The sequence below is a fragment of the Lepidochelys olivacea genome (genome assembly GCF_965140295.1).
Source record: "Lepidochelys olivacea isolate rLepOli2 genome assembly, chromosome: 3".
Classification (NCBI taxonomy): Eukaryota; Metazoa; Chordata; order Testudines; family Cheloniidae; genus Lepidochelys; species Lepidochelys olivacea.
This window is the reverse complement of record NC_140413.1, coordinates 183,340,324-183,365,296: the sequence shown is the minus strand read 5'-3', so window position 1 is coordinate 183,365,296 and position 24,973 is coordinate 183,340,324. Positions and strand designations below refer to the sequence as shown.

At 41.7% G+C, this 24,973-nt stretch overlaps 1 protein-coding gene across 23 annotated transcripts in view; it reads right to left on the bottom strand.

The window, feature by feature from the left end:
• The window catches only part of NRXN1 (neurexin 1), a 1,255,052-nt gene that overhangs the window by 187,305 nt on the left and 1,042,774 nt on the right, over nt 1-24,973 (bottom strand). For all 23 annotated transcript variants that reach the window (XM_084623802.1, XM_084623813.1, XM_084623792.1 and 20 more), the window contains one exon: nt 8,297-8,468. In XM_084623802.1, the coding sequence (XP_084479928.1) occupies nt 8,297-8,468 (172 nt within the window). The remainder of the gene's footprint in view (nt 1-8,296; nt 8,469-24,973) is intronic.

Here is a 24,973-nt window from a genome sequence, read left to right as displayed (position 1 = left end):
AGGAACATAGGAATTATCATATATGATCAAGCAGTGGTCAGTACCGAATGCTTCAGAGGAAGATGAAAGAAACCAGTCGTAGACAATTGTGGAATCACATCCCCATCAAGGAAATTTCATCCTTAACTCAATCAGTTAATTGTTGGCTTATTGTAATTGTAAGGATGTTCCTGGTATCCGTATAAATATCCAGTTTTTTGGAATTCTTTTAAGCTCTTGGACTCCTGAATCCCATTAGGCTCTTGATATTTTGTGGCAGTGAGTTCCATGGGTTAATTATGGATTGTTTAAAAAATCATTTTCTTTGCTCTTTTTTAAATGTTTCAGTTCCTACAAATGTTCTCATGTTCTTGTATTATGAGAAAAGTCTAACAAGGAGTATCCAATTTACTTCTCTATATCATTTATTCTATTATATACCCCTATAATAGCCCCTTTTTTCCACTTCCTTGCTAATCTAAGTGGTTCCAGTTGCTTCAGTGACTCCTCATAGGGAATTTTCTCCATGTCTTTAATAAATGTTGTCACTCATCTCTTAACCCCTTCTATTTCTGCTATAATTTTTTGAGGTAAGGCGACAAGAACTGAACATAGTATTCCAGGTGAGAGTGTGCCACTGATTTATATAACAGTTTTATAATATTTTCAGTATTATTTTTTATCCCATTCTTTATGCATTCTAAGATCGTGTTCACTTTTTTGACCATTATTGTGCACTGAGTAGAGGTTTTCACTTTGGTCTTTGTCTGGAGTTGTTACAGTTAATTTAGATCCCAGCAGTAATAATTATCCCACCCATGTGAATTACCTTCCATGCATCAACTAAGATTTCCACCTGCTATTGTGATGCCTATTCACCTATCTTTATCAGGTCCCTGTGGTGTCTTCTCCAGTATAGACTAACCTAAATTTGTGTAATTTATAACTATTGCTATCTCAACGTTCCATCCCTTTTCAATATTAGTAATAAATATATTGTTTATGGTATAAATCAGCATAGTTCCACTGCAGTGAATGGATTTACACTAATGATTTAAACCAGCTGAGAATCTGGCCCTTTGCTTTCAGTTTCTTAGCCAGTTTATGATCTATGAAAAAACTTTACCTTTCCCCCCTGAATAGCTTCTTGTGAGGGACTTTAACAAAAGCTTTGTGAAAGTCCAAATAAATTATATTCACTGGTTCTCCTTTATCTCTTCTATCAATCTATAATAGATTTAGCAGTAATGGGAGTTACCTGTGGAAGTTCCCAGGTGTAGAAGTGAGATTAATAGAATCCCAGGAAAGCTGACTTCTTGAACGTGTGAAATTCATTACAGCATGTTGATGAGTTTTGCCTCCCAAGTATCGCAGGATTTACCTCTATTGGGTAAACCAAAGAACTACAGAGCCACTGGTATCTTTCTTTCTCTCTTCTCACCACAAGGTTCATGGACCAGATGCCTTCTAGATCCAAGTAGAGAGAGGACACTCCCTTTTGCACACAAATGTTTTCCCCATGCTGTGCATTTTACCTTCTCTGTTTCCCTAAGTGAAGGGTTCTTGGGAGTTCATCTGCATAATAGTTATTCCCTGGGAAGAACTGGAGTTTAACGAGCAGGCCTAGTTTCACTGGTCCCACATTGGTTTTCAGAGCCTGTGTGACAAAGGGCACAGGGACAATGGATGCTCCATCTGATGGGGGGTTTATGCCTACCTTACAGTGGCCACAAGTTTGGGAATGGGCAGTAAGACCCTTTATATCTGAGACCTCCTCCTGGCTTCTCCAGCTCCGTGGCTGTTTTCCTTTGGACTATGCTTCTTCTGGGGCCTTGCTCCCCACAAGCAATGCGGTGCTACTCCTCTAAGTTTGTGAGTTCAGCCAGCAATTATAACAGCTGGTTCTTCAGCATCCACTGTGTACACCACTGGGTTTGATTCATCAAGAAGTCTGTCTGTAGAAATGTTAAAGCCCTTGAATCACTACTGTCTTAAAGCAGCAAAGGAGAGGATAAGGAGAAAGATGAGGTGGATATGTTCTCCCAGCCACATAGGGAAACTGTCTCAGAGGGAAAGGGAAATGGGGAGAAGGAAGATAAGCTATGTGTGTCCCACTGGCCAAAGAAAAAGTAGTGGGACCTCCCTCACATCTCACTTTGGATCGACTGGACACCCTTGCAGGCCTATGCTGTCTTAACATGGAGAACGTTCTGAAGCTCCATGAGCTGATGATAATAGCTCAAGGTGTAAATAAGATTATCCTGCAATCATTGAGTAGGCATCCACATTTCATGTCATCATCCCATGTTGGGCATTTTGAACCTGGGTGGAAGCAGTCACAACAGGTGGCAAAATATGTTTCCAACTCATTAGACTACCCAAGGAAATGAAGGATGAATTGCAAGATTGGGAGTGGTTCTGAAGGAGATGAATGATCTTTCCTGGCAGTCAGAATGGATCCTAGCAACAGACCTCCAAGTCTATTCAGATGTGATGGTGGGATTTTGGATTGGGAGTATATTTCCAAGGACAGTGGTGTGCAGAGTAATGGCCACTGCATGGGATACTTTGGGATTGCTATAGGATATCATCCATTAAGGATTTTTTTCTAGTCCTAATGAAGTTATGATGTAGAGGAAGAAATGTTTAGACAAGCAGTTCCTACTCTGGCCTGACAGTCAATCAGTGGTCCATATTAACAGCCTGGGCAGAAAATCTCCTAAAATTATGCAGTTTGTGTGCTATGATGTCTAACTCTAAACATTTACCTTAGAGTCAGTCGCATCCCAGGAATAGATATCAGATTGCTAATGCTCTGTCTCATTTCCAGGTGGAGAGGGTCTGAGCATCTAGATGAAATCTAGCCATGATGGCCCCATTCCTGGCTCCTAACTGCTTTGAGTTTGGCAGAAAGATTGATAACCCCTAAAATCTTGAGAGAGGCCCTAGGACAACATCAGATTTTCAGGATTCTTAGCCTTCGTGGATAAAGCAGGGTGAAACCACATTACTACGTGGCTCATACCCAAGTTCTCAGTTGCATTAGTCCAGAAGGGCATGTCTAAACCACACTGGGATTTCATCTTATGCCAGCATAGCTGGTTTTTCTAACTCATACAGGTGATCTTGGGTGTGCAGGTTCCTGGAGGGTTTGGCTTGATCATAACCCCAACAGGATCTCTATCACGCAGTCACTATTCAGGTCCTATCTGCTCCAGTGGTATGGAAACGGATCTTTCTGGGAGTGTTTTTGGCAGCTTTTTCCTGTGTCACCTGTGTTGGAGAGATTGTAGTGGTGTCAGACCTAGAGGTGTTAGAGAGGGCATTGGCAGGGGGTGCTTCATGCTACAGCAGACAGGGCCTGTGTTTCACCCATGCTTTTCTAAGATGGTTAAAGTGGGCTAGAGATCCATGATGGTTGTCTGGAAATGCAAGTTTGCCCATTCCAGGCTCTGCTGGCATATCACTTATCTCATCCTGCAGTACCAGGCCCCTCTCTGTCTCCTCTGGGACAACAGTTTTGTGCCTAGATACCAGTCTGCCCATATCTAATGTACTGGTTATTGCAGAAAATACTTTGGATCAGTGGGACTTTGACTCTGTGCTCTTGGAGGCCCAGAGTCAGTTTCTCACACATCCTGATAATTAACTTGGGAGAGAATGATGTGGTTTGGGGGACAGGGGATAATCAACTAGTGAAAAGGGAGTTTTGACGGCATGCTCAGAAGTTTTCTCAGTCCCAATAAATAAGGTCAGAAAACCTTCTGAGGGGCAAACCATGAGCCAGAAAAGGGGCAAACAAAGGTAGCAAAATTTAGTAAGGAAGTGGGGAGAGGTGTCAGTCATCAGGCATATAGGAACATAATGTATAGGTTCCTGAATTTAATTTAGGAGAACGGAATGCATGCATGCAGTGCAGTTCTAGGCGTTTTTTTATTGCTCATCGAAAGATGAATGGATCTACTCTTCATCAGAGGGAGCATCCTAGTGAGCTTCTGGATCAGGAGTTAAATGAAGTACAGGTGCATTAGCAGGGCCCAAACTCATCCCAGTCCCAGCCACAGGACTGGGAGTTGGTGAGCAAAATCAGTACAACCAGTGAGAGCTGGGATGGGGGAAGCTATGGATTTAATTCGGAGCACAGATTGAAGTACCCTTCATTATAGCTCAGATGTTTAACTCAAAAAAAAGGCCAAGTCTGGTGCCAAATCTCACTGGCTGGGAGGTGACTAAAAAGGCCTTAAAGCACTGAATTAGTTAGCTGCTGGATACTTTTGGAGGAAAAGGAGGGTTACATCTCTTCTATAATACATTTTGTTGTATTAATGTATATATTATTTTTGTTTCTATACTTTATTCTGTTACATGTCTTTCCCATTTTTCCAATGTTTGCTTTTATTTTGTTATGCCTGTAAAGAAATAGAGTTCAAATTTATATATGTTTACATGTGTGTTCACATCCTCCTCTACAAATATCAGCATAAACACACATACACTATGTGTGTGTGCATGCACATATGTATTTTATTAAATATAATATTTAGTTTACAGTGTATTTTGGGAAGAATGTATATGATCACTTCAAAGCATGTTTTTTTGACTTCTAGTAAACATATAGTGAGAGAATAATAGCCTAGTGTGAAGTGTTAGCTGCACTGTTTCGTTATCTACAGATTCTGATTGATTATTGTAAAATTGCTAGGAGGCACAATAAGAGAAAGAACAACATTCTGGCAAAATGGAAGGTATCTAAGGCCACGTCTACACTACCCGCCGGATTGGGGGGTAGTGATCGATCTATCCGGGATCGATTTATCGCATCTAGTGTAGACGCGATAAATCGATCCCCGATTGCTCTGCCGTCAACTCCGGAACTCCACCAGGTCGAGAGGTGGAAGCGGAGTCGACGGGGAGCGGCAGCTGTCGATCCCGCACCACAAGGACTCAAAGTAAGTGATTCTAAGTTGATCTAAGATATGTCGACTTCAGTTATGCTATTCTTGTAGCTGAAGTTGCGTATCTTAGATCGATCCCCCCCCTTAGTGTAGACCAGGCCTTTGATACTACACAGGCACTGAAATTAAAACAAACATGTTTGCAAGCACAGGTTCCTTTTCTAGACTAAAACATTATCACTCTGAATATAATCTTCCTTTTGTAAAGTAATAGAAGGAGAATGAGTTTCAGCGTAGCAGCCATGTTAGTCTGTATCCGCAAAAAGAACAGGAGTACTTGTGGTGGAAACTGGAAGAAAGATGTTTCTAAATATTTTAGAGAAAAAGAGATCCACTGTATATTTTAAAATAACAGATTTATTAATTAACCTGCTACTCTGGTTTATTCTTAATTAAGCAATACAGAAGCAAGAAGAGGGGGTAAATCTGTGTTTAAATATTTTGGTGAGAGGTGCTTTATAAAATTAGATAGAAAAATCTCAAAAAACAGAAACTGCAGAAACCCATATCTTTGGCACTGAAATGAAAGTTAATGCCCCATAATGCAGGAATCTATTACAATTTGTCCATCCACCAAACATCTGATATATCAGCTAGTTCACTGGGTAGTCAGGATGGTTAAGTGTTCCTGTCAATCCTTAAAGTACTAATAACAGCAACACTTCTGAAACAGATATAGCAGGAGATATAACAGTGTTTGCCAACCTGCAATATCTGACAGCTTTAAGAATTCACTTCTAGAAATAGTGCTTTCAGGAGAGCTGGAGTGATATCTCTCAAAATGGCACCACTTACATATTTGGAGAAAAATCAATCTTGCACACTTCTGAACTATTCCGTGTTTGGAGGTATCCACACTCTTCTGAGCTGGTTTGATGTATCTCAAAGTGAGATATCAATGCAAGTATATGAAGAAACTATGCCATTCTGAAGAAAGGCATAGCAAAAGTTCAGCATTAGATGAAATAACATGAGAAAAATCAAAAGTAAAGTATGGAAAGATGATATGTTGATTAGAAGGGGGAAAAAACAACTTTTGAAGATGATGTTATTGTATGAAGAAGGACAATATGATGCTAGTGATAAAAACTCAAGGAAAATTAAAGCTTTACAATGGTTGTGCATGAGACAAGCAATAAAACAAGCAAGGAAATTCTGAGCTATATTTGAAAGAGTAGCTTTAATCAACCTCAACCATAGCTACTGTGGGGACAGCAAATATAAACAGAAATACAACAAATAATATTTTATCATTTTACAGAAATTATCTAGAAGCCCTGTCTCCACACAACAATCTAGGTAAGATTTTTAATGAAAAGGAAAGTGTCCTCATTTTAGCACTCACCATTGTTGGTACTGCAGCACGTAAGAGGTGACTCTCAGAATATCTTACATTCCGCTAGGAAAATTGGCCATTATCTTTTGCACAAAAGTCTAGGTATGTTCTAAATTTATGGAAAGTTAAAAAAAAATGTAACTGAAGTCTTGGGCATGGTCTGAATGTATTGCTTCAGCATGGTCATTTCCTTATTTTTAAATGGGATCATTAGAGTATTCTGTATATTAACGTGCCAGTACTACAGCTCTTATATTGCATGTTTTCGTTTCTGTAAAATGGAGCTATCAGTATGTTAATGTTTGTTTCTTTCCTTTGAGTTTGGGATATTGCTCTAAAGTCAGACTTTTTCCATACCAGTGGATAGCTACTTTAGAGCTTCAAAAGATTGCAACCAGTGTAAAGGAAAATAATGCCATATTTCAGGCCTCATCTACACAAGCATCCCTTTCCCCTGCCCTCTCCAAAAGCCCTGTTTCCCCTTCTCATTAAATTAAAGTCCCACTCCATTTCCCTTTATTCCAGCCTCCACTGACCCCCCAACCCTATTAAAGCTAAAAGGCTTTGGGGGAAATCATGTGCATGACATGCGTGTGCACACACACACACACACACAGTTTGCTTTTCTCTATAATATAGCATCGCTATTCTGAAGTTTGCATGTCATATGTTCCATTGTGCTTCTTTATGGAAGTGTTTTGCGTTTCAGATGTAAAACTAGCCTTGTGTGCTGTCAAATGCAACTAATCTCTCATTTTAAATTGAATACCAAGAATTGCTAGTTCGTTGAACATATTGGCACACAGACCTTGGGCATTCATGGTTATCTGGACCCACCTTTTGTATAGATTTTCTACACCATTTTTGTTTTAAATATGAGCATTTTCCCAGATTTGATCCACAAAAGACTGTTCACCTGTGCAATTTTCTATTCCTGAGGCATAAAACTGAGAGGATCCTCTCAAATGCAAAGGAAAAGAAGTTGATTCAAGTATAACAAATTCATTCTTAGCACAAGGAATGCAATTGATATACTCTGTAATTAAAATATAAATCCATGAAGAAGGGGACAGTCTTTTTTTCTTTATTTTAAAAGATAAAAAATTCTACCATTTATTTGTATCTAAAAAGATTAACTAGTAAATATGCTCACCAGACTAGCTTTCATTTTCATCTCTGGCTTGCTGCCTTTGATTTACTAATACAAACATTCACAAAAATTGTCAACAAATAATGTGCAGATTTGCAAATTACCACTAATGGCTCAACAGTTATTTTAAATAAGAAACATGTTGTATATCTGAAGAACTGATGCCTTTAAAAACAAATAATATTAATGGCAAACATTCTTCTTCAAGGCACAGGATTTGAATACTAAATTCAGGCCAGATCCTGGAAACCCTTTCTTCTTGTGAGTGGCTCCATTTATGTCAATGGGGCCACTCATGTGAGTAAAGCTTTTGTAGGATCAAATCCATATATTGTATTTAACTAAATGCACTTTAAATTGATTGCGTATGCAGCTAAGAACTGATGTATGTGTATGCAGCTAAGAACTGATGTATTTTCTTCTCTTTCTAGATCTGTTGTAATACTTCTGTTGATTTCGTAAGTTTCAAAGCACTATAAAAGCCGGATGTTATTAAAAGACCACAGACAACATTTTCTTCAATACAAATTTTCCCATAAGTCATTTTTGGGGGGCTTATCATGTTGCTTTTGTCAAAGCCTTTTCTATGTCTAAGTACAATGATCCAATAAAGAATATAACAAATTTAAAAAGGAACTTGGCTATTTTGTGCCTTGACATCTACATTTCTCCATTCTCACTTATGTTTTTAAATTTGACAAAAGATAGGAAATGCCATCATCACAAACTGCAAGATGTTCATGACTCTTTGACTACCCAATTAACTACTAGAGCATCTTGAAGGAGTCGATATTTTATGAGTACAGAAGCAAAGCAAAGCACATTTCCAAATACTTCCCCACCCCCTTTTCAACAAATGTTTGTTTACTTTCTTACCTGCTGGGTAACGTTCTATAACTGGCCAGCTGTCCACCTGTAATGTGGCATTGCCGCCACTTCTTGTAAAACGTACTACATGGTATTTTCCATCATTAATTATTGCGTTGATCTCTTCGATAGAGATGTCATCAGTTCCAACATTAAACTTAACTCCAATTTTTCCCTGGTGCTGTTTAAAAAAAAAAAGGAAGAGGAGGAGGGAAAAGAAGAAGTACTGATTAAGAGTTGTTTTAGTGAGAATTAGAGATTGTGTTGTACTGGGAAAGATTCCTAACAACAGCTTCTCTCCTTAGATTTAACTTCTGAAGGCTTGCATATGGTAGTAACAAACTCCTGACAGTTCATTGAGTCTGGGACATCTCTTTCAGGGATAATTGATATTCCACATCAGTTACTTTCACCAACTGAGTTTGCTCCTTTTCCCAAAGGGTCTCACCAAGAAAAAAATTAAAAAGCTCAAGTAAATTTCTTCCCTATGGTCCCCTATCTTCTTCATGAATACCAAATAGCTTTCTTTATTTAACAGGGTTTAAAAATAGAAAAGTCAGCACTAGCTCCTCTTTCATCAGCAAGAAGAATAAGGATTTCTTTCAGCTTGAAAAACTGGGACCCATTTTCACAATCCCTTCCTCACAAACCTATCCTATAGTCACAAAAACAGTCCTGAGGAAGTCAATAGGATTAGTCTAATGAGCATGGATGACTGTTGTGAGTAAGGGTTTTCAGAATTAGACCCATAGAGGGATGGAGTTTATTTGTAATGCAAGAGAAGTGTCTGTCACTTTAAATACACATAGGCTCAGATTCTGCAATCAGATCCACACAAATGCAGAATCAGGGCCACAGTTATTTCAGTGATAGTTGAGGGAACTCCACATTTCACAGGAATAAATCTAATACCTTGCATTTCCTTTCACAGGCAAAAACCTTGGGGGGAGGGAACTTTCAGAAGAATTGTCAGGAAAATCTAGAAATATTTAAAATTTCTTAGCCTCATCTTCTGGGTTAGAAATATTCTAAGCTCATATTGTTTTTATAAATTCTGCAAAACAAAAACTGGTGATGATATCACTAGACATATGCTACTGATTTACTCATGTACAGGATTATACCTTCTTTGAGATGGGTAAATGGTTCAATACTATAATATATTCTAATAATTAAGAAGACATCTGTAATGGGGTATTTATAGCTTAATGAAGTACTTCAGTGTGCTCATTAAAAACAATGACTAAAGAAGTTATAGGTTTTTTTCTACAAAAGTCAGGAGATATACTTCATTTGTGAATAATGACTGTTATTAAACTGAGGTGAAAAGGAAATATTGCACAGTGTAGTATCAGAGACATATGTAGAGTTAATAATAATTCTATAAATGGTTTCATAGCCTATGAAAATAACTTTTTTACCTCAAAAGTTATTTTTTACCTCAAAAGTTATTTTTAATTTTTGTTTATTAGATTTACTCCAAGAAACTCACTTCACAGCCCATATCTCTAACTCCTTCTCCCTCTTGAGCTTTCCAAAAAGAGGCTTTGTCCTTCCAATGCAGCTTTGATCTCTGCCCTCTCTATCCATTACTCCCCCAGACCCACAGGCTGCAGAAGTGATGTCAGATAACTCCTCTGACCCTCATCTTTTGAAGTCCAGTCCTTTCTGGCTCCACTCCTTCCCCAACTGCTCCTGTCCCTCTGCCTGGCTCTTTCTTGCTCTCCTATCAGTTTTCTACTCTCAACTAAAAAGAAAAGGAGTACTTGTGGCACCTTAGAGACTAACCAATTTATTTGAGCATGAGCTTTCGTGAGCTACAGCTCACTTCATCGGATGCATACTGTGGAAACTGCAGCAGACTTTATATATACACACAGAGAATATGAAACAATACCTCCTCCCACCCCACTGTCCTGCTGGTAATAGCTTATCTAAAGTGATCATCAGGTGGGCCATTTCCAGCACAAATCCAGGTTTTCTCACCCTCCACCCCCCCACACAAATTCACTCTCCTGCTGGTGATAGCCCATCCAAAGTGACAACTCTTTACACAATGTGCATGATAATCAAGTTGGGCTATTTCCTGCACAAATCCAGGTTTTCTCACATCCCCCCCACCCCCCATACACACACAAACTCACTCTCCTGCTGGTAATAGCTCATCCAAACTGACCACTCTCCAAGTTTAAATCCAAGTTAAACCAGAACATCTGGGGGCGGGAGTGTAGGAAAAAACAAGAGGAAACAGGCTACCTTGCATAATGACTTAGCCACTCCCAGTCTCTATTTAAGCCTAAAGTAATAGTATCCAATTTGCAAATGAATTCCAATTCAGCAGTTTCTCGCTGGAGTCTGGATTTGAAGTTTTTTTGTTTTAAGATAGCGACCTTCATGTCTGTGATTGCGTGACCAGAGAGATTGAAGTGTTCTCCGACTGGTTTATGAATGTTATAATTCTTGACATCTGATTTGTGTCCATTTATTCTTTTACGTAGAGACTGTCCAGTTTGACCAATGTAAATGGCAGAGGGGCATTGCTGGCACATGATGGCATATATCACATTGGTGGATGTGCAGGTGAACGAGCGGGCATGTGCCAGCAATGCCCCTCTGCCATTTACATTGGTCAAACTGGACAGTCTCTACGTAAAAAAGTAGATGGACACAAATCAGATGTCAAGAATTATAACATTCATAAACCAGTCGGAGAACACTTCAATCTCTCTGGTCACGCAATCACAGACATGAAGGTCGCTATCTTAAAACAAAAAAACTTCAAATCCAGACTCCAGCGAGAAACTGCTGAATTGGAATTCATTTGCAAATTGGATACTATTACTTTAGGCTTAAATAGAGACTGGGAGTGGCTAAGTCATTATGCAAGGTAGCCTGTTTCCTCTTGTTTTTTCCTACCCCCCCCCCCAGATGTTCTGGTTTAACTTGGATTTAAACTTGGAGAGTGGTCAGTTTGGATGAGCTATTACCAGCAGGAGAGTGAGTTTCTGTGTGTATGGGGGTGGGGGGGATGTGAGAAAACCTGGATTTGTGCAGGAAATAGCCCAACTTGATTATCATGCACATTGTGTAAAGAGTTGTCACTTTGGATGGGCTATCACCAGCAGGAGAGTGAATTTGTGGGGGGGGGGGGTGGAGGGTGAGAAAACCTGGATTTGTGCTGGAAATGGCCCACCTGATGATCACTTTAGATAAGTTATTACCAGCAGGACAGTGGGGTGGGAGGAGGTATTGTTTCATATTCTCTGTGTATATATAAAGTCTGCTGCAGTTTCCACGGTATGCATCCGATGAAGTGAGCTGTAGCTCACGAAAGCTCATGCTCAAATAAATTGGTTAGTCTCTAAGGTGCCACAAGTACTCCTTTTCTTTTTGCGAATACAGACTAACACGGCTGTTACTCTGAATACTCTCAACTAAGTAACTTCAATTTTCCATGTTTCTGCCCCAGTCTCCTCCCACAGATTAATTATCTCAGCTCCTCCAGCTGCACTGCTGATGCCTTTAGAGAATGCCCCATAATTCCTCAATGACTTCCTCTAGGTTATGTTTCTATTCTCTCGTCTCTCAGCTCTGCTCTCTTCTTTTCAAAGCAACTTTAAGTTGAAGGGGCCCTTCTCCAAACTTACTCCTTTTAGTCTGCTGCCTCACTGATCAGTCAGTCTCTCCTCCTCCAGCTGCTCTAGCCTTGACTGTACTCCTCTTGTTCTTTTCTTATCCTGCTGACCATTCCTTCAGTGTTTCTTTGGAGGCTTACCTTCCTACTCCTCCCCTTTCCACTCCCTTTTGGTGTCCCTCAGGCTTCGGTCTTGTGCCCAAATTTATCTTTTCTCCCTTGTGACAGTTACAGAGAACTAGTCATCTTACAGTCATTCAGGAGACTACCAAATCCAAAAAACAACTGTCATGCTACCATATATCCAAGTGCCAAAGCTGAATTGACTGAGAAAACGTGTAAGATTTCCACCATTTCCTACCATTAAAGCAGTAATTTGTGTGCTCCATGTGTCTTATTCATCCACTTATCCTGCTACTGATATTCAACAGAAATATAATATTGCCATAATTCTGTAGCAATCACCACTTTCACTAGGGGTATGTCTACACTATGAAATAAGATCAAATTTATAGAAGTAGTTTTTTTAGAAATCGTTTTTATATATTTGAGTGTGTGTGTCCCCACAGAAAATGCTCTAAGTGCATTAAGTGCATTAACTCGGCGGAGTGCTTCCACAGTACTGAGGCAAGTGTTGACTTCCGGAGTGTTGCACTGTGGGTAGCTATCCCACAGTTCCCGCAGTCTCCGGAAATGAGATTCAAAAGTTCGCGGTACTTTTCCGGTCTACCTGGCCAGTGCAACTGAGTTGAGACTGCTGTCCAGAGCGGTCACAATGGAGCACTCTGGGATAGCTCCCGGAGGCCAACACCGTCGAATTGTGTCCACAGTACCCCAAATTTGACCCGGAAAGGCTGATTTAAGCGCTAATCCACTTGTCAGGGCTGGAGTAAGGAAATCGATTTTAGGAGCCCTATAAGTCGAAAAAAAGGGCTTCATCGTGTGGACAGGTGCAGGTTTACATCGATTTAACGCTGCTAAATTCGACCTAAAGTCCTAGTGTAGACCAGGGCTAGGTGACGAAATACAGAACTTTTTAATGCATATGACTACATGGTATATGTATTTTTTTCAAAGAGGTTTTTTGAGAAATCAAAGGCTTTGAGGTTCATGAAGCAGACTCCATTTTTACGGTGAATCGTAATTACAATACTCATATACCCTATTTCATCTATTTGCTTTCTCTATACTTTCTCTATATTTATAAACAGAAATGACAAACAAATTACCTTTAAGTGGGACAAGTATAAGCATGGAGCATTTAGCATGTGCAGTGCCTTTTCCAAACTAAGTTACTGGTTACTGTGATGTCATTTTAAATAGGTCACAGCACAATTTCCATATATTAACACACCAAACAATTTTTTTATAAACTCAAAAGACAGAACCTTTGGCCATATACATATCTATATTTGAAAAAAATGTGTTTGCCCATTTTACATCCATATGAATGTTGATAGTATACACAGTATGTCAGCTGAGTACACAATATCTATCAATAGAACATTCATCTCAAACTTCATGATCAGGCATATGGTTTATTATTGTTGATTAGAACCCGATATAGCTTTCAATTTATGCTGTCACCAAGACAAAGTCTTCCCACCTCTAATATAGTAACATGGTACAGAAAGGCATTAAAAACTTGATATCAAAGGGAACTATTTCATGGACTTTGAAGCTCTATTATTAGCGGAAGTTATGAGACTAAAACACAATGTAACTCTCTGGAAATGTGGGGGAAATGTTTAGAGCTGGTTGGGAATTTGTTGACTAATTGTTTTTTCTTCCAAAAAAGCTGATTCCTCAAAACTGAAATGGTTCACTAAACAAGGCTGGAGTGTTCAATGAACTTCCCAACTCAAAAAAGTCAAAAGAGAAAATTTCAGAATTGTCAGAACATTTGTTTGGACGACTTTGAAGCATAATATTCCATTTTTCCAGTTTGAAATGAACTTTCATTTGGAATTTCAAGCTAATTAGACTGAAAGGTTAAAAAAGAAAACATTTAAACCAGAACTATTTTTTTCAAAATTATAAAATGAAATGTTTTGACTTGAAATGAAAAAAAAATCAGTTTCTTGGTTTGTGAACATTTTAGAAATTTTGACTTTTTATCCCAATGCAAGACAGGAAAAAATACTGAACTCAAAAATATTCACAGGATGAGAAAAACATTTCCTACGCCACTCTAGTAATGGTATGGTTTTGCTGCCTAGTATTTCCTTATTGTTATACCTAGATTTAAAATAGAATTTTAATAATTATGTCACACACATTGTCCTGGGAATTAAATAGATTCTTTCTTCTATGTTTTTATTATTTATTATTTGTACCACTATAGCACCTAGGAATCCTAACCATGGACCAGGACCTCACAGTGCTTGGCGCTGTACAAACACAGAACAAAACCACAATCCCTGCCCCAAGCTAACCACTGGTCTACACTAGATAGTTAGGTCAGTTTAACTGTGTCAGTGAATGGTTTGAAAAACTACCTACACCAAAAGCAGAACCCCTCCCAGCTGCTTAGGTAGCATCAACACTGAAGCTCTACAGCTGTGCTGCTGTTACTTTCTTTACTATGAATCCGCAATGGTGTAAAACAGATATGAAAATGGAGGCAGGGTGAGAATTCCTTTTCAGATACAATGGTGATGAGCACTGTAGGATTGCCTTTCAGTTATTAAGTATGTGAGTAAATCAACATTCATGTTGAATGATTATCCTTTGTACTGGTATTGCCAGAGAGCAATGAGGACTAATTAAAGGATGAAGCTCACCTATACAGGAACAGGCAGGGCTAGTATAAAGCCAAATAGCTGAGACTGGGGGAGGGGCTGCAATGCTGAGGTCTGCAGTCACTCTCTCTGAGGCTAGAGAGAAAAGGGAGTTTGACCTAGAGAGAAGGAAAGACCTGGAGGAGGGTGGAGAAGAATCCTGATAGAGGCAATGTAGGAAGCAGTCCAGGAAACAGCAGCAAGGTGTGGGACAGTGTGGACCTTAATCACTGGTTGCAGGGTCCCTGGGCTGGAACTTGGAGAAAAGGGAGGCCCTGGTTCCCCTACCAGCCGCTCAGGAAGTGGTACGATTGATGGGGAGTGAATGGGAAGACTGCCGGGGACAACTGCTACAGAGAGACTTTGGTACACAAACCCCTGGAAGAGGAAAACTAGAGTGACCCGGCCAGAGGGCTGAGCCAAAAAGAGGGAGTAGTCGAGTCCCAAAAGGGAGAGAGAGTGTGAGAGAGAGACAGAGTGAACATTTGCAGAAAGGGGAATCATACTGGCAGAGCTAATTCCCCAGCTCCAGCCACAAGGAGGAGGAGCTCCAGCAGGGAAAGCACCCCATGAAAGGAAGAACTGGATGATTTAGAGCAGTGGTTTTCAAATTTTTTAGGCTGTGTACTCCCTTCCAAATTATATAGTCTACTGCGTACCCCATCTGAGATAGGGTCATGATATACCTATGGTTAGATTGCCAAGTCTTACTACATAAGTGCATTGTCTGCCATTACAAGATTTTTCTGCACATCCCTCCTGAAGAGAGCTCGCATCCCTCCTGATGAGAGATTGCATAATCTTAGGGGTAGGCCACTTTGAAAACCACTGATTTAGAGGATTAGTAATGGTAGTAATTAGTAATCTGATGCTGAGCAAATTCATCAGACCTCCATAGTTAAAGATGAAGCTAGTTGCCATGTTATAAATCAAATTTTCAACATGTTCTTATGCATATGAACCCAGTTACGTAACCTCAACAGAACCAAATCAATCCACCCCTGTAGTTTTACATATGACATCTCATTTCAGGGTAGAGTTTTCTGGGTAGTTTTGGGACAAAGTACATGGAGTTTTAAAGATATAAGGCTTAAAAATCTCTCGGTCCCAACTGTCTGGTCAGCTATAGGAGCCTGACCTCAGACTGTGAGAACAAATATATTAAAGACTAGGAGGCACTTAGATACTATGGTGATGAGGACCAACTAACTAGTCAGAGAGATGGAAAAGGATAAAGCAGGCATATGTTTGGGGTCCAATCCTTCATTCCTAACAGATTCTGAGATCTATGCATCAGATAAAGTGAGCTGTAGCTCACGAAAGCTTATGCTCAAATACATTTGTTAGTCTCTAAGGTGCCACAAGTCCTCCTTTTCTTTTTGCGAATACAGACTAACACAGCTGCTACTCTGAAACCTGAGATCTATAAGAGTTTTAAGTGCTCAAGCACTGAAGAAATTTATATCAATGATCTGAAAACTCTTGTCTTCAAGCCACTGATTGTAACTATTGCAATGTAAGAACAGCTAGGGAGTGTTTTCAGACATGTTTTATGGTCTGTGTACTCTAAGTATTGCTAACTTGTCCTGACAAAACACTGAGAATGAAAATGATCCACAGAAGTGGAGCAGCTCACATGAAAGGCAAATCAAGGCAACAGCTGACAGTTATGATTTTGTTTCTTTTTGGCCTCTGGTCCAGCACTACCAGTTTGCCAACTTTAGATGCAATAAAAACTATGGAAGTATAAAAATACATCCCCAAAATAATGATATTTCTTGTGGCATCAGCAAGGTTTTACTATTCTCTGCAGTAATAATTCTGGATTGTGTGCAAATTTGGCACAAAAGTACTTTTAGAACAGACCACAGATAACCCAAGCTCATAAAGCTTGTAACCTTTAACCACTTCCAAAGAAAAGCAATAATACTGACACTCCCACAGGTGAATAGCTGGAGTAAAAAAATCCACACCTGCCAGACTGTGTCTTATAGATTCAGTTCCCCAAGGTACTACTATGGTGAATGCAACAGTAAAATATTAGAAATATCTAATGTATTTATTTGGATCTAAGTTTTATTGAGGAATTAAAAATTAATATAATATTTTTTTCATTTGAGTTTAACTGGAGCGTAATGCTCTAAATTTCAGAAACACACACAATACAAATAATAAAAATCATCATTAGTGAAATGAAACTACTAAGGAAATACACATATAAGAATGGCCACTGTTTGCTTTAGACAAGGGGGATAAATGTTGCAGATGACAAGATACATGCTGACTCCAAGATTAATAGACTAACTATGTATATTTTAATCTAATGTTTCATCAATATGCCTGTTACCGTACATGTCTTCTAATGGGATTGCTTCCTGGAAAAGAGATGAAAAATATAAAGCTTCTGGGAAAACATCTTTTAAATGAGATCTATTTTTTACATTTTCAAAGCACCAACTCAACTTTCTGAATTTAAGTTTTAATATTCATATTATGTCAAGTATTATGTCTTCTCATGAGACATCTTTTACCTAAAGTGGGAATTGAAATATTTGAGCACTAGGTATTGAAGTCTGTCCTATGAAAAGCAATTAAAATGACTTGGTTAGCTATTTTTTTTACTAACAGAGGCCTAATTTAAGTTCAGAAGACATTAACATAATATTCACACACACACACACACAAACCTCATCTTTCCTCCTGAAAAAGAGACCCCCAAAGTGTTTATCACTTCACCTCTAGTGAAGGGCAGCCGTCTCTGGAGTGGAATGCAGTACATGATGTATCATTGCTATCTGCGCTACACAGAAGTTTAGGCAGGGCTTGAAAACTTTAGCCAAAACCCAAAACCTTCTATCCACAGGTAGATGTGTAAGATGAGGTGGGGGAACCTGAATGAGGCCCAGACCCAAAGATGTATCCCTTAGTGATAAGCACATACCCCTGTCACCCCTAGCTGCTGGGGAGTGGGAGGGTGCTGGATTTTTTACCAGGGTGCTCTCTCTGGACCCTTCTTAGTGGATCCCTTTATGGTACCAGCTTCTGGCTAGGAGCTGTCTGTTTAAATTTACAGCATCACCTGCACACTAGTTCTTTCTCTTTCCCCATGGGGCTGCTGTGATAGAGGAGGATCTCTGCTGTCTCTATCCCTCCCACATAGAATCAGTTGTCTACAGGGAAGGGAAAATTCTCCTCCCTACTCTTGGCTGCTTGGAGAAGGGGTGGGTCTTCAACAATCACTGTTGTTCACCCTCATTATTTTATTGTGAGTTCTGTGATATTTGGTGTTTTTCCTAAATCCCCAGCTCTTGGAACCCTGTGTTTATGTGAGAATCTCAGCTTTCCTTTTTAAGTAAGTAAGTTTCTAGCCCTCAGGGTTGTGGAGAAATGCTTGAAAACCAAAATCCTAACAATACCTCTTGAGTTTTTAGCCAATCATCATTTTTTGAAGCATGACCCATGATTTCTGAAGGCTCTTGAAGCTGGCAATATTGATAACAGCGGAGGGCAATAAAAATGATTAGGGGGCCGAAACACATAACTTATGAGGAGAGGCTGAGGGAACTGCAGTGGTGTATTAATGCCTAGGCCAACAAGGCAAATTTGGCCTAGAGCAGCAAATTTGCAGGGGCGGCAAATTTATAGGAGCAGCCAGAGGCTGCTTCCCCCCGGTGCCGGTTTGCGCCCTCTGCCCCTGGCCTCACCCCAACTCCACCCCTTCTCTGCCCCCTACCTGCCTCTATTGGTCCCCTTCCCCAAATCCCCACCCCAGCCCTGCCTCCTCTCCTGAGCGTGCCGCATTCCCCCCTTCCCCCCTCCTTCGTGCACAAGCACTGGCAGGGAGCGGGGAGAAGCAGGACCCGGCAGCGCGCTCAGGGGAGGAGGCGGAGCAGAGGCGAGTTGTGCGGGGGACGGCAATTATTTCTGGGCCTAGGGGTGGCAAAATCATTAATCCGCCACTGGTTAACTTGCTTATTTATTCTGCAGAAGAGAAGAATGAGGGAGGATTTAATAGCAGCCTTCAACTATGTGAAGGGGGGTTCCAAAGAGGATGGAGCTAGGCTGTTCTCAGTGGTGGCGGATGACAGAAAAAGGAGAAATGGTCTCAAGTTGCAATAGGGGAGGGCTAGGTTGGATATTAGGAAACACTATTCCACTAGGAGGGTGGTGAAGCACTGGAATGGATTACCTAAGGAAGAGGTGGAATCTCCATCCTTAGAGTTTTTTAAGTCCTGGCTTGACAAAGCCCTGACTGGGATGATTTAGTTGGGGTTGATCCTGCTTTGAGCAGGGGGTTGGACTAGATGTCCTCCTGAGGTCCCTTCCAACCCTAATCTTCAGTCCCGCCAACAGCAATTCCGGGCCCCAGGACAGAACAGTCAATGGGCCCTCACGCACGCACAAGCTGGGCCCATGGAGACGTGATCCGCCTGACATTTGGTTGGTGTTGCGCCTATGCTGGCTGGTGCCCAGCGAGCTGCCGGCTGCACTGCTGGGCACACTCTTCCAGCATGGCCAGGGCTTCCACATGACCGTCCGGTAGGGTTGCCAACTATATAATTGCACAAACCCAAAGACCCTTGCCCCACCCCACCTCGTGCCCTGCTCTTGAGGCCACACCCCTGCCCCACCCCTTCTCCGAGGCCTGACCCCCTGCTCACTCCTTCCCCCCTCCCTCTGTCACTCGCTCATCCCCACCCTCACTTTCACCAGGCTGGGGCAGGGGATTGGACTGTGGGAGGGGGTGTGGGGTTGGGTTCTGGGAGGGAGTTTAGGTGTGGGAGGGGATTCAGGCTCTAGGCTGGGGCAGGGGATGGGTTTCAGGAGGGGGTCTGGGAACTAAGCTTTGAAACAAAGGGTTCCCACCATATGCAAAAGGTATATAAGGCTGGGAGTGACATCATCTGGTATTCTTCGCTCCCCACACAAACAGGATCCTGGAAACACCTGAGGAACAAAGACTGAACTGGGGTGAAGTGCTGGACCCAGGCTAAAGGGCTTTTTAGCCTGTGAATGGAACACCTGGGCATTCCAAGCTGTAAGTGCAGCTTGCTCTTTAAGAATCTGCAGCCTGCTTGTATCACCACTTAGGGTGAGAATCTGCTATTCATAACCAATCTGTTTAGTATGTTGCATTTAGTTTGTGTTTTTGTTTATTTGCTAGATAATTGGCTTTGATCTGTTTGCTATCACTTATAATCACATAAAATCTATTTTTGTAGTTAATAAACTTTATTTTTTCTTTAACTAAACCAGTGTGTGGGAATCATAACTCAGGGGCAGAAGGCTGTTGCATACTCCTCTCCACATTCAGGGATGGGGAGAATTTTATGAGCTTATGCTGTACAGTTCCCTGTGCAGTGCAAGATGGTATAATTTTGGGTTTATACTCCAGAGGGCATGTGTGCCTGAGGAGCTGGAAGGCGCCCTAGCTGTCGCCTTCTTATTCAGGGGCTGGTCAAAGCGCCTGCATGTAACTGCAGCTGGGTGTGTCCCTACCTGTATTGGTGCTGATGAAAGTGCAGGCTGAAGCCTGGGGGGCTTGGCATCTTGTCACAGCAGTACAGTGTAAGAGGAAGCCCAGGCTAGTGAGTCAGGGGGGCACAGTGGTACCCCAGTTCTAGGAGGCACCCTGGAGGGAACCCATCATACCTACAGAACCATTCCTACAGCACCTGAGGTTTTGAGTTCACTTATCCAAGCGCAAACCAGGGCAGTTCCGTCTCAGCTACAATATTGGACAAGATCAAAGGCCCAAGATATTATGAATGCTTAAAGAAAGGACCTGTAAACATGAATATGTAACAAACACATGAATATCTTTTTTTCTAACTTCGGCATCATGAATCAATTGTTGCATGGAACTTTAAAAAAGAATTTTTAACCATATTATTTGTTCTCAAGTTTTATTCGGAAATTACATGAGCTCATTAAACAAAACCAGCAGTTCTCAAACTGTGGATTGGGACCCCAGCATGGGTTGCAACTTAATTTTAATGGGGTCGCCAGAGCTGGCATTTGACCTGCTGGAGCCTGGAGCCAAAGCCTGAGCCCCACTGCCTGGAGCCGAAGCCCGAATGCCACTGCCCGGGGCCAAAGCCCAAGCCCGAGCCCCATCGCTGGGGGCCCAAGCCCCAGTGCCTGGGGCCGCAGCCCTAGGGCTTCAGCTCTGGACAGTGGAACTCGGGCTTCAGCTTCAGCACTGGGCGGCAAGGCTCAGATTATGGTCTCCTCAACCAGGGCTGAAACCCTTGCATTTTGGCTCCCTGGCCCAGGGTGACAGGGCTCGTGTGGGCTCAGGCTTTGGTCCCCCTCCTGGAGTCAAGTAGTAACTTTTGTTGTGAGGAGGGGGTCGTGGTGAGACTCAAAAACCTTTAAATGACCTCACAGATTATATGCCATTAAATTATCTACTTTTTACTAAATCAGTACAGCAGTAATAAAAATTTACTGTCTACCAAATGCCCCTGGTTGACATAAGAAATAGCAGCAGACAGCAATACTGTAACTATAACAATATTATGCATGCAAATACATACAGATTCTTCTACAGTAGTGGTGGGCAACCTGAGGCCTGTGGGCCGCACGCAAGCAGCCAAGAGTAGACCCGTCAGGGTAATCTGCTGGCAGGCCACGAGACAGTTTGTTTACATTAACCATCCTCAGGCATGGCTGCCCGCAGCTCCACACTGGGAACTGCGGGCAGCCGTGCCTGCAGTCAATAAAACAAACTGTCTCGAGGCCCGCCAGCGGATTACCCTGACTGGCCGCATGCGGGCCGCAGGTTGCCCACCACTGTTCTAGAGCTAGTACAATATTAAATGTTGCTCTATTAAAAATTCAGACATTTAAGCATTAAGCAATGGCCTTTGAAAGAGGTAAGTGAAATATTGGCTCCAACATCATACTAATTTACAAGTGACATCTAATAAGCTCATGTTAGCCAGGTATCATTTTTGAAACACAGGAGGTGTTACGTGAACATCAGATTGCCTTCTATGATGAGATAACTGGCTCTGTGGATGAGGGGAAAGCAGGGGACATGTTATTCCTTGACTTTAGCAAAGCTTTTGACATGGTCTCCCACAGTATTCTTGCCAGCAAGTTAAAGAAGTATGGCTGGATGAATGGACTATAAGGTTGATAGAAAGCTGGCTAGATTGTTGGGCTCAATGGGTAGTGATCAACGGCTCCATGTCTAGTTGGCAGCCGGTATCAAGCAGAGTGCCCCAAGGGTCAATCCTGGGGTTGGTTTTGTTCAATATCTTCATTAATGATCTGGAGGATGGCATGGATTGCACCCTCAGCAAGTTTGCAGATAACACTAAACTGGGAGGAGAGGTAGATACACTAGGTAGGGATAGGGTCCAGAGTGATCTAGACAAAACAGAGGATTGGACCAAAAAAATCTGATGAGGTTCAACTAGGACAAGTGCAGAGTCCTGCACCGCTACAGACTAGGGACCAAATGGCTAGGCAGCAGTTCTCCAGAAAAGGACCTAGGGGTTACAGTGGACAAGAAGCTGGATATGAGTCAACAGTGTGCCCTTGTTGCCAAGAAGGCCAATGGCATTTTGGGATGTATACGTAGGGGCATTGCCAGCAGATCAAGGGATGTGATCGTTCCCCTCTATTCGACATTGGTGAGGCCTCATCTGGAGCACTGTGTCCAGTTTTGGGCCCACACTACAAGAAGGATGTGGAAAAATTAGAAAACATCCAGCAGAGGGCAACAAAAATGATTAGGGGACTGGAACACATGACTTATGAGGAGAGGCTGAGGGAACTGGGATTGTTTAGTCTGTGGAAGAGAAGAATGAGGGGGGATTTGATTGCTGCTTTCAACAGCCTGAAAGGGGGTTTCAAAGAGGATGGATCTAGACTGTTCTCAGTGGTAGCAGATGACAGAATGAGGAGTAATGGTCTCGAGGTGCAGTGGGGGAGGTTTCGGTTGGATATTATGAAAAACTTTTCACTAGGAGGGTGGTGAAGCACTGGAATGGGTTACCCAGGGAGGTGGTGGAATCTCCTTCCTTTGAGGTTTTTAAGGTGAGGCTTGACAAAGCCCTGGCTGGGATGATTTGAGCAGGGGGTTGGACTAGATGACCTCCTGAGGTCCCTTCCAACCCTGATATTCGATGATTCTATGATGTGAGAAGCCTTTTGTTTGTAGCAAAATGCCACATATATGGCCAAAAAGGAGAAGAAGGAACCATTAAACTGTTTACCATTTCAGCACTTCTGAACTGAATGCAACTGTTCTTTACTATGAAGCAATCATTCTTGTAACATTCCACTTTGAATTAATTGTCCTTACAAATGGCTTTAAACATTGTCATAACAATTCAATTTACATATAAAACTCAAAAGCAGAAAATGTAAAAGTATTTTAAGAGCATATTTATAAATCTGCAGCTCTGGCACTTTATTTTCAATTCTCAGTGAATTTACTGTACTCCTGTTTAGTTTTAAACTATCATTATTTTTAGTCCTGTGTATCATGGCTACATTATTTCAAGTTATTTTGATGAATTACTGGGATGACACAATTACCCTAACATTCTCCCCCCAAAGTTCAACACTTATAGAATACACATGGAGCAGAGCCCTCAACAGCAGCACATTGTATCTTATTATCCACTCAGCATCATTATTGCAGTACGCAACATTACATTTTCTTGACAAAATATGCAGTAAAGAACAATTTAACTAGTTAGCCCTTAACATTGTACTCTTCATCAAAATAGTATGTTGTGTGTAAATCCTTTAACCTTTCCAGTGCCAGGCCTGAGACAACTTCTTACGGGTGGGTTGAACACACAATAAATACTTATGTTCCGTGTGAGGTTATAATTGCAAGGAAAATAGGCTTTTAACTGTTAATCAAGATAATTACCTTGCCTAAGATGCCCAGTGGGGCTATTCATGATATAAGGATGATGTTTATTGAGGTCTTGCTCCTGCAAACTTCTCCATGCAAGTGGACGCCATACCACGGCAAGCATGGAGCACGCTCAGCTCACCGTCACTGTATGTCTCCTGGGTGCTGGCAGACACAGTACTGCATTGCTACACAGCAGCAGCTCATTGCCTTTTGGCAGCAGACAGTGCAGTATGACTGGCAGCCATCGTCGCTGTACTCCAGGGTGCTCTTTTAGCCAACCTCGGTGAGGACTGTCAGGGGTGCCTGGGCAAACATGGGAGTGACTCAGCCAGGTCATTTCCCTTTTAAGTTTCATCTCATGGCGATTCAGTCCTGCCAGCAGTCCTACTGCACTGTCTTCTAATGAGCAGCCAGGAGAAGATGATGGCCAGCAGTCGTACTGCACCATCTACTGCCAGCAAGATGTATAAAGATAGATGAAGATATCTTTATAAAAACAGGATCAAAACAAGAAATAGACCAGATTTGTTTTGTATTCATTTTCTCCTCCCTTCCTCCTTCCCTCCATGAAATCAATGGCCTGCTAAACCCAGGGTTTTGAGTTCTATCCTTGAGGGGGCCATTCTGTTTCTCCTTGATGCAAAGCCACCCCCTTTGTTGATTTTAATTCCCTGTAAGCCAACCCTGTAAGCCATGTTGTCAGTTGCCCCTCCCTCTGTCACAGCAACGGCAGACAATCGTTTCATGCCCTTTTCCCTGGGTTACCCGAGTAGAAACCATAGCACAGCAAGCATGGAGCCCATTCAGCTCACCGCAGCAGTTATGACCATTGTAAACACCTCGCACATTATCGTGCAGTTTATGCAGAACCAACACCTGAAAAACCAGGCGAGGAGGCGACAGAAGCACGGTGATGAGGACATGAACACAGATTTCTCTAAAACCACGGTCCCCAGCAGTTTGGAGATCATGGTGTTACTGGGGCAGGCTCATGCCATGGAATGCCAATTCTGGGCCTGGGAAACAAGCACAGAGTGGTGGGACCGCATAGTGTTGCAGGTTTGGGATGATTCCCAGTGGCTCTGAAACTTTTGCATGCGTAAGTGCACTTTTATGGAACATTGTGACTTGCTTTCTCCTGCCCTGAAGCACAAGAATACCAAGATAAGAACAGCCCTCACAGTTCACAAGCGAGTGGCAATAGCCTTGTGGAAGCTTGCAAAGCCAGACAGCTACCGGTCAGTCAGGAATCAATTTGGAGTGGGCAAATCTACTGTGGGGGTTGCTGTGATGGAGGCTTGAAACATTTGCAGCTGCTGGAGGAAAAATGGGAGTGAAGTATTTTAAAAGATATGAGTGAAGATTTTAAAAGATTTTTTTAAAGTGAA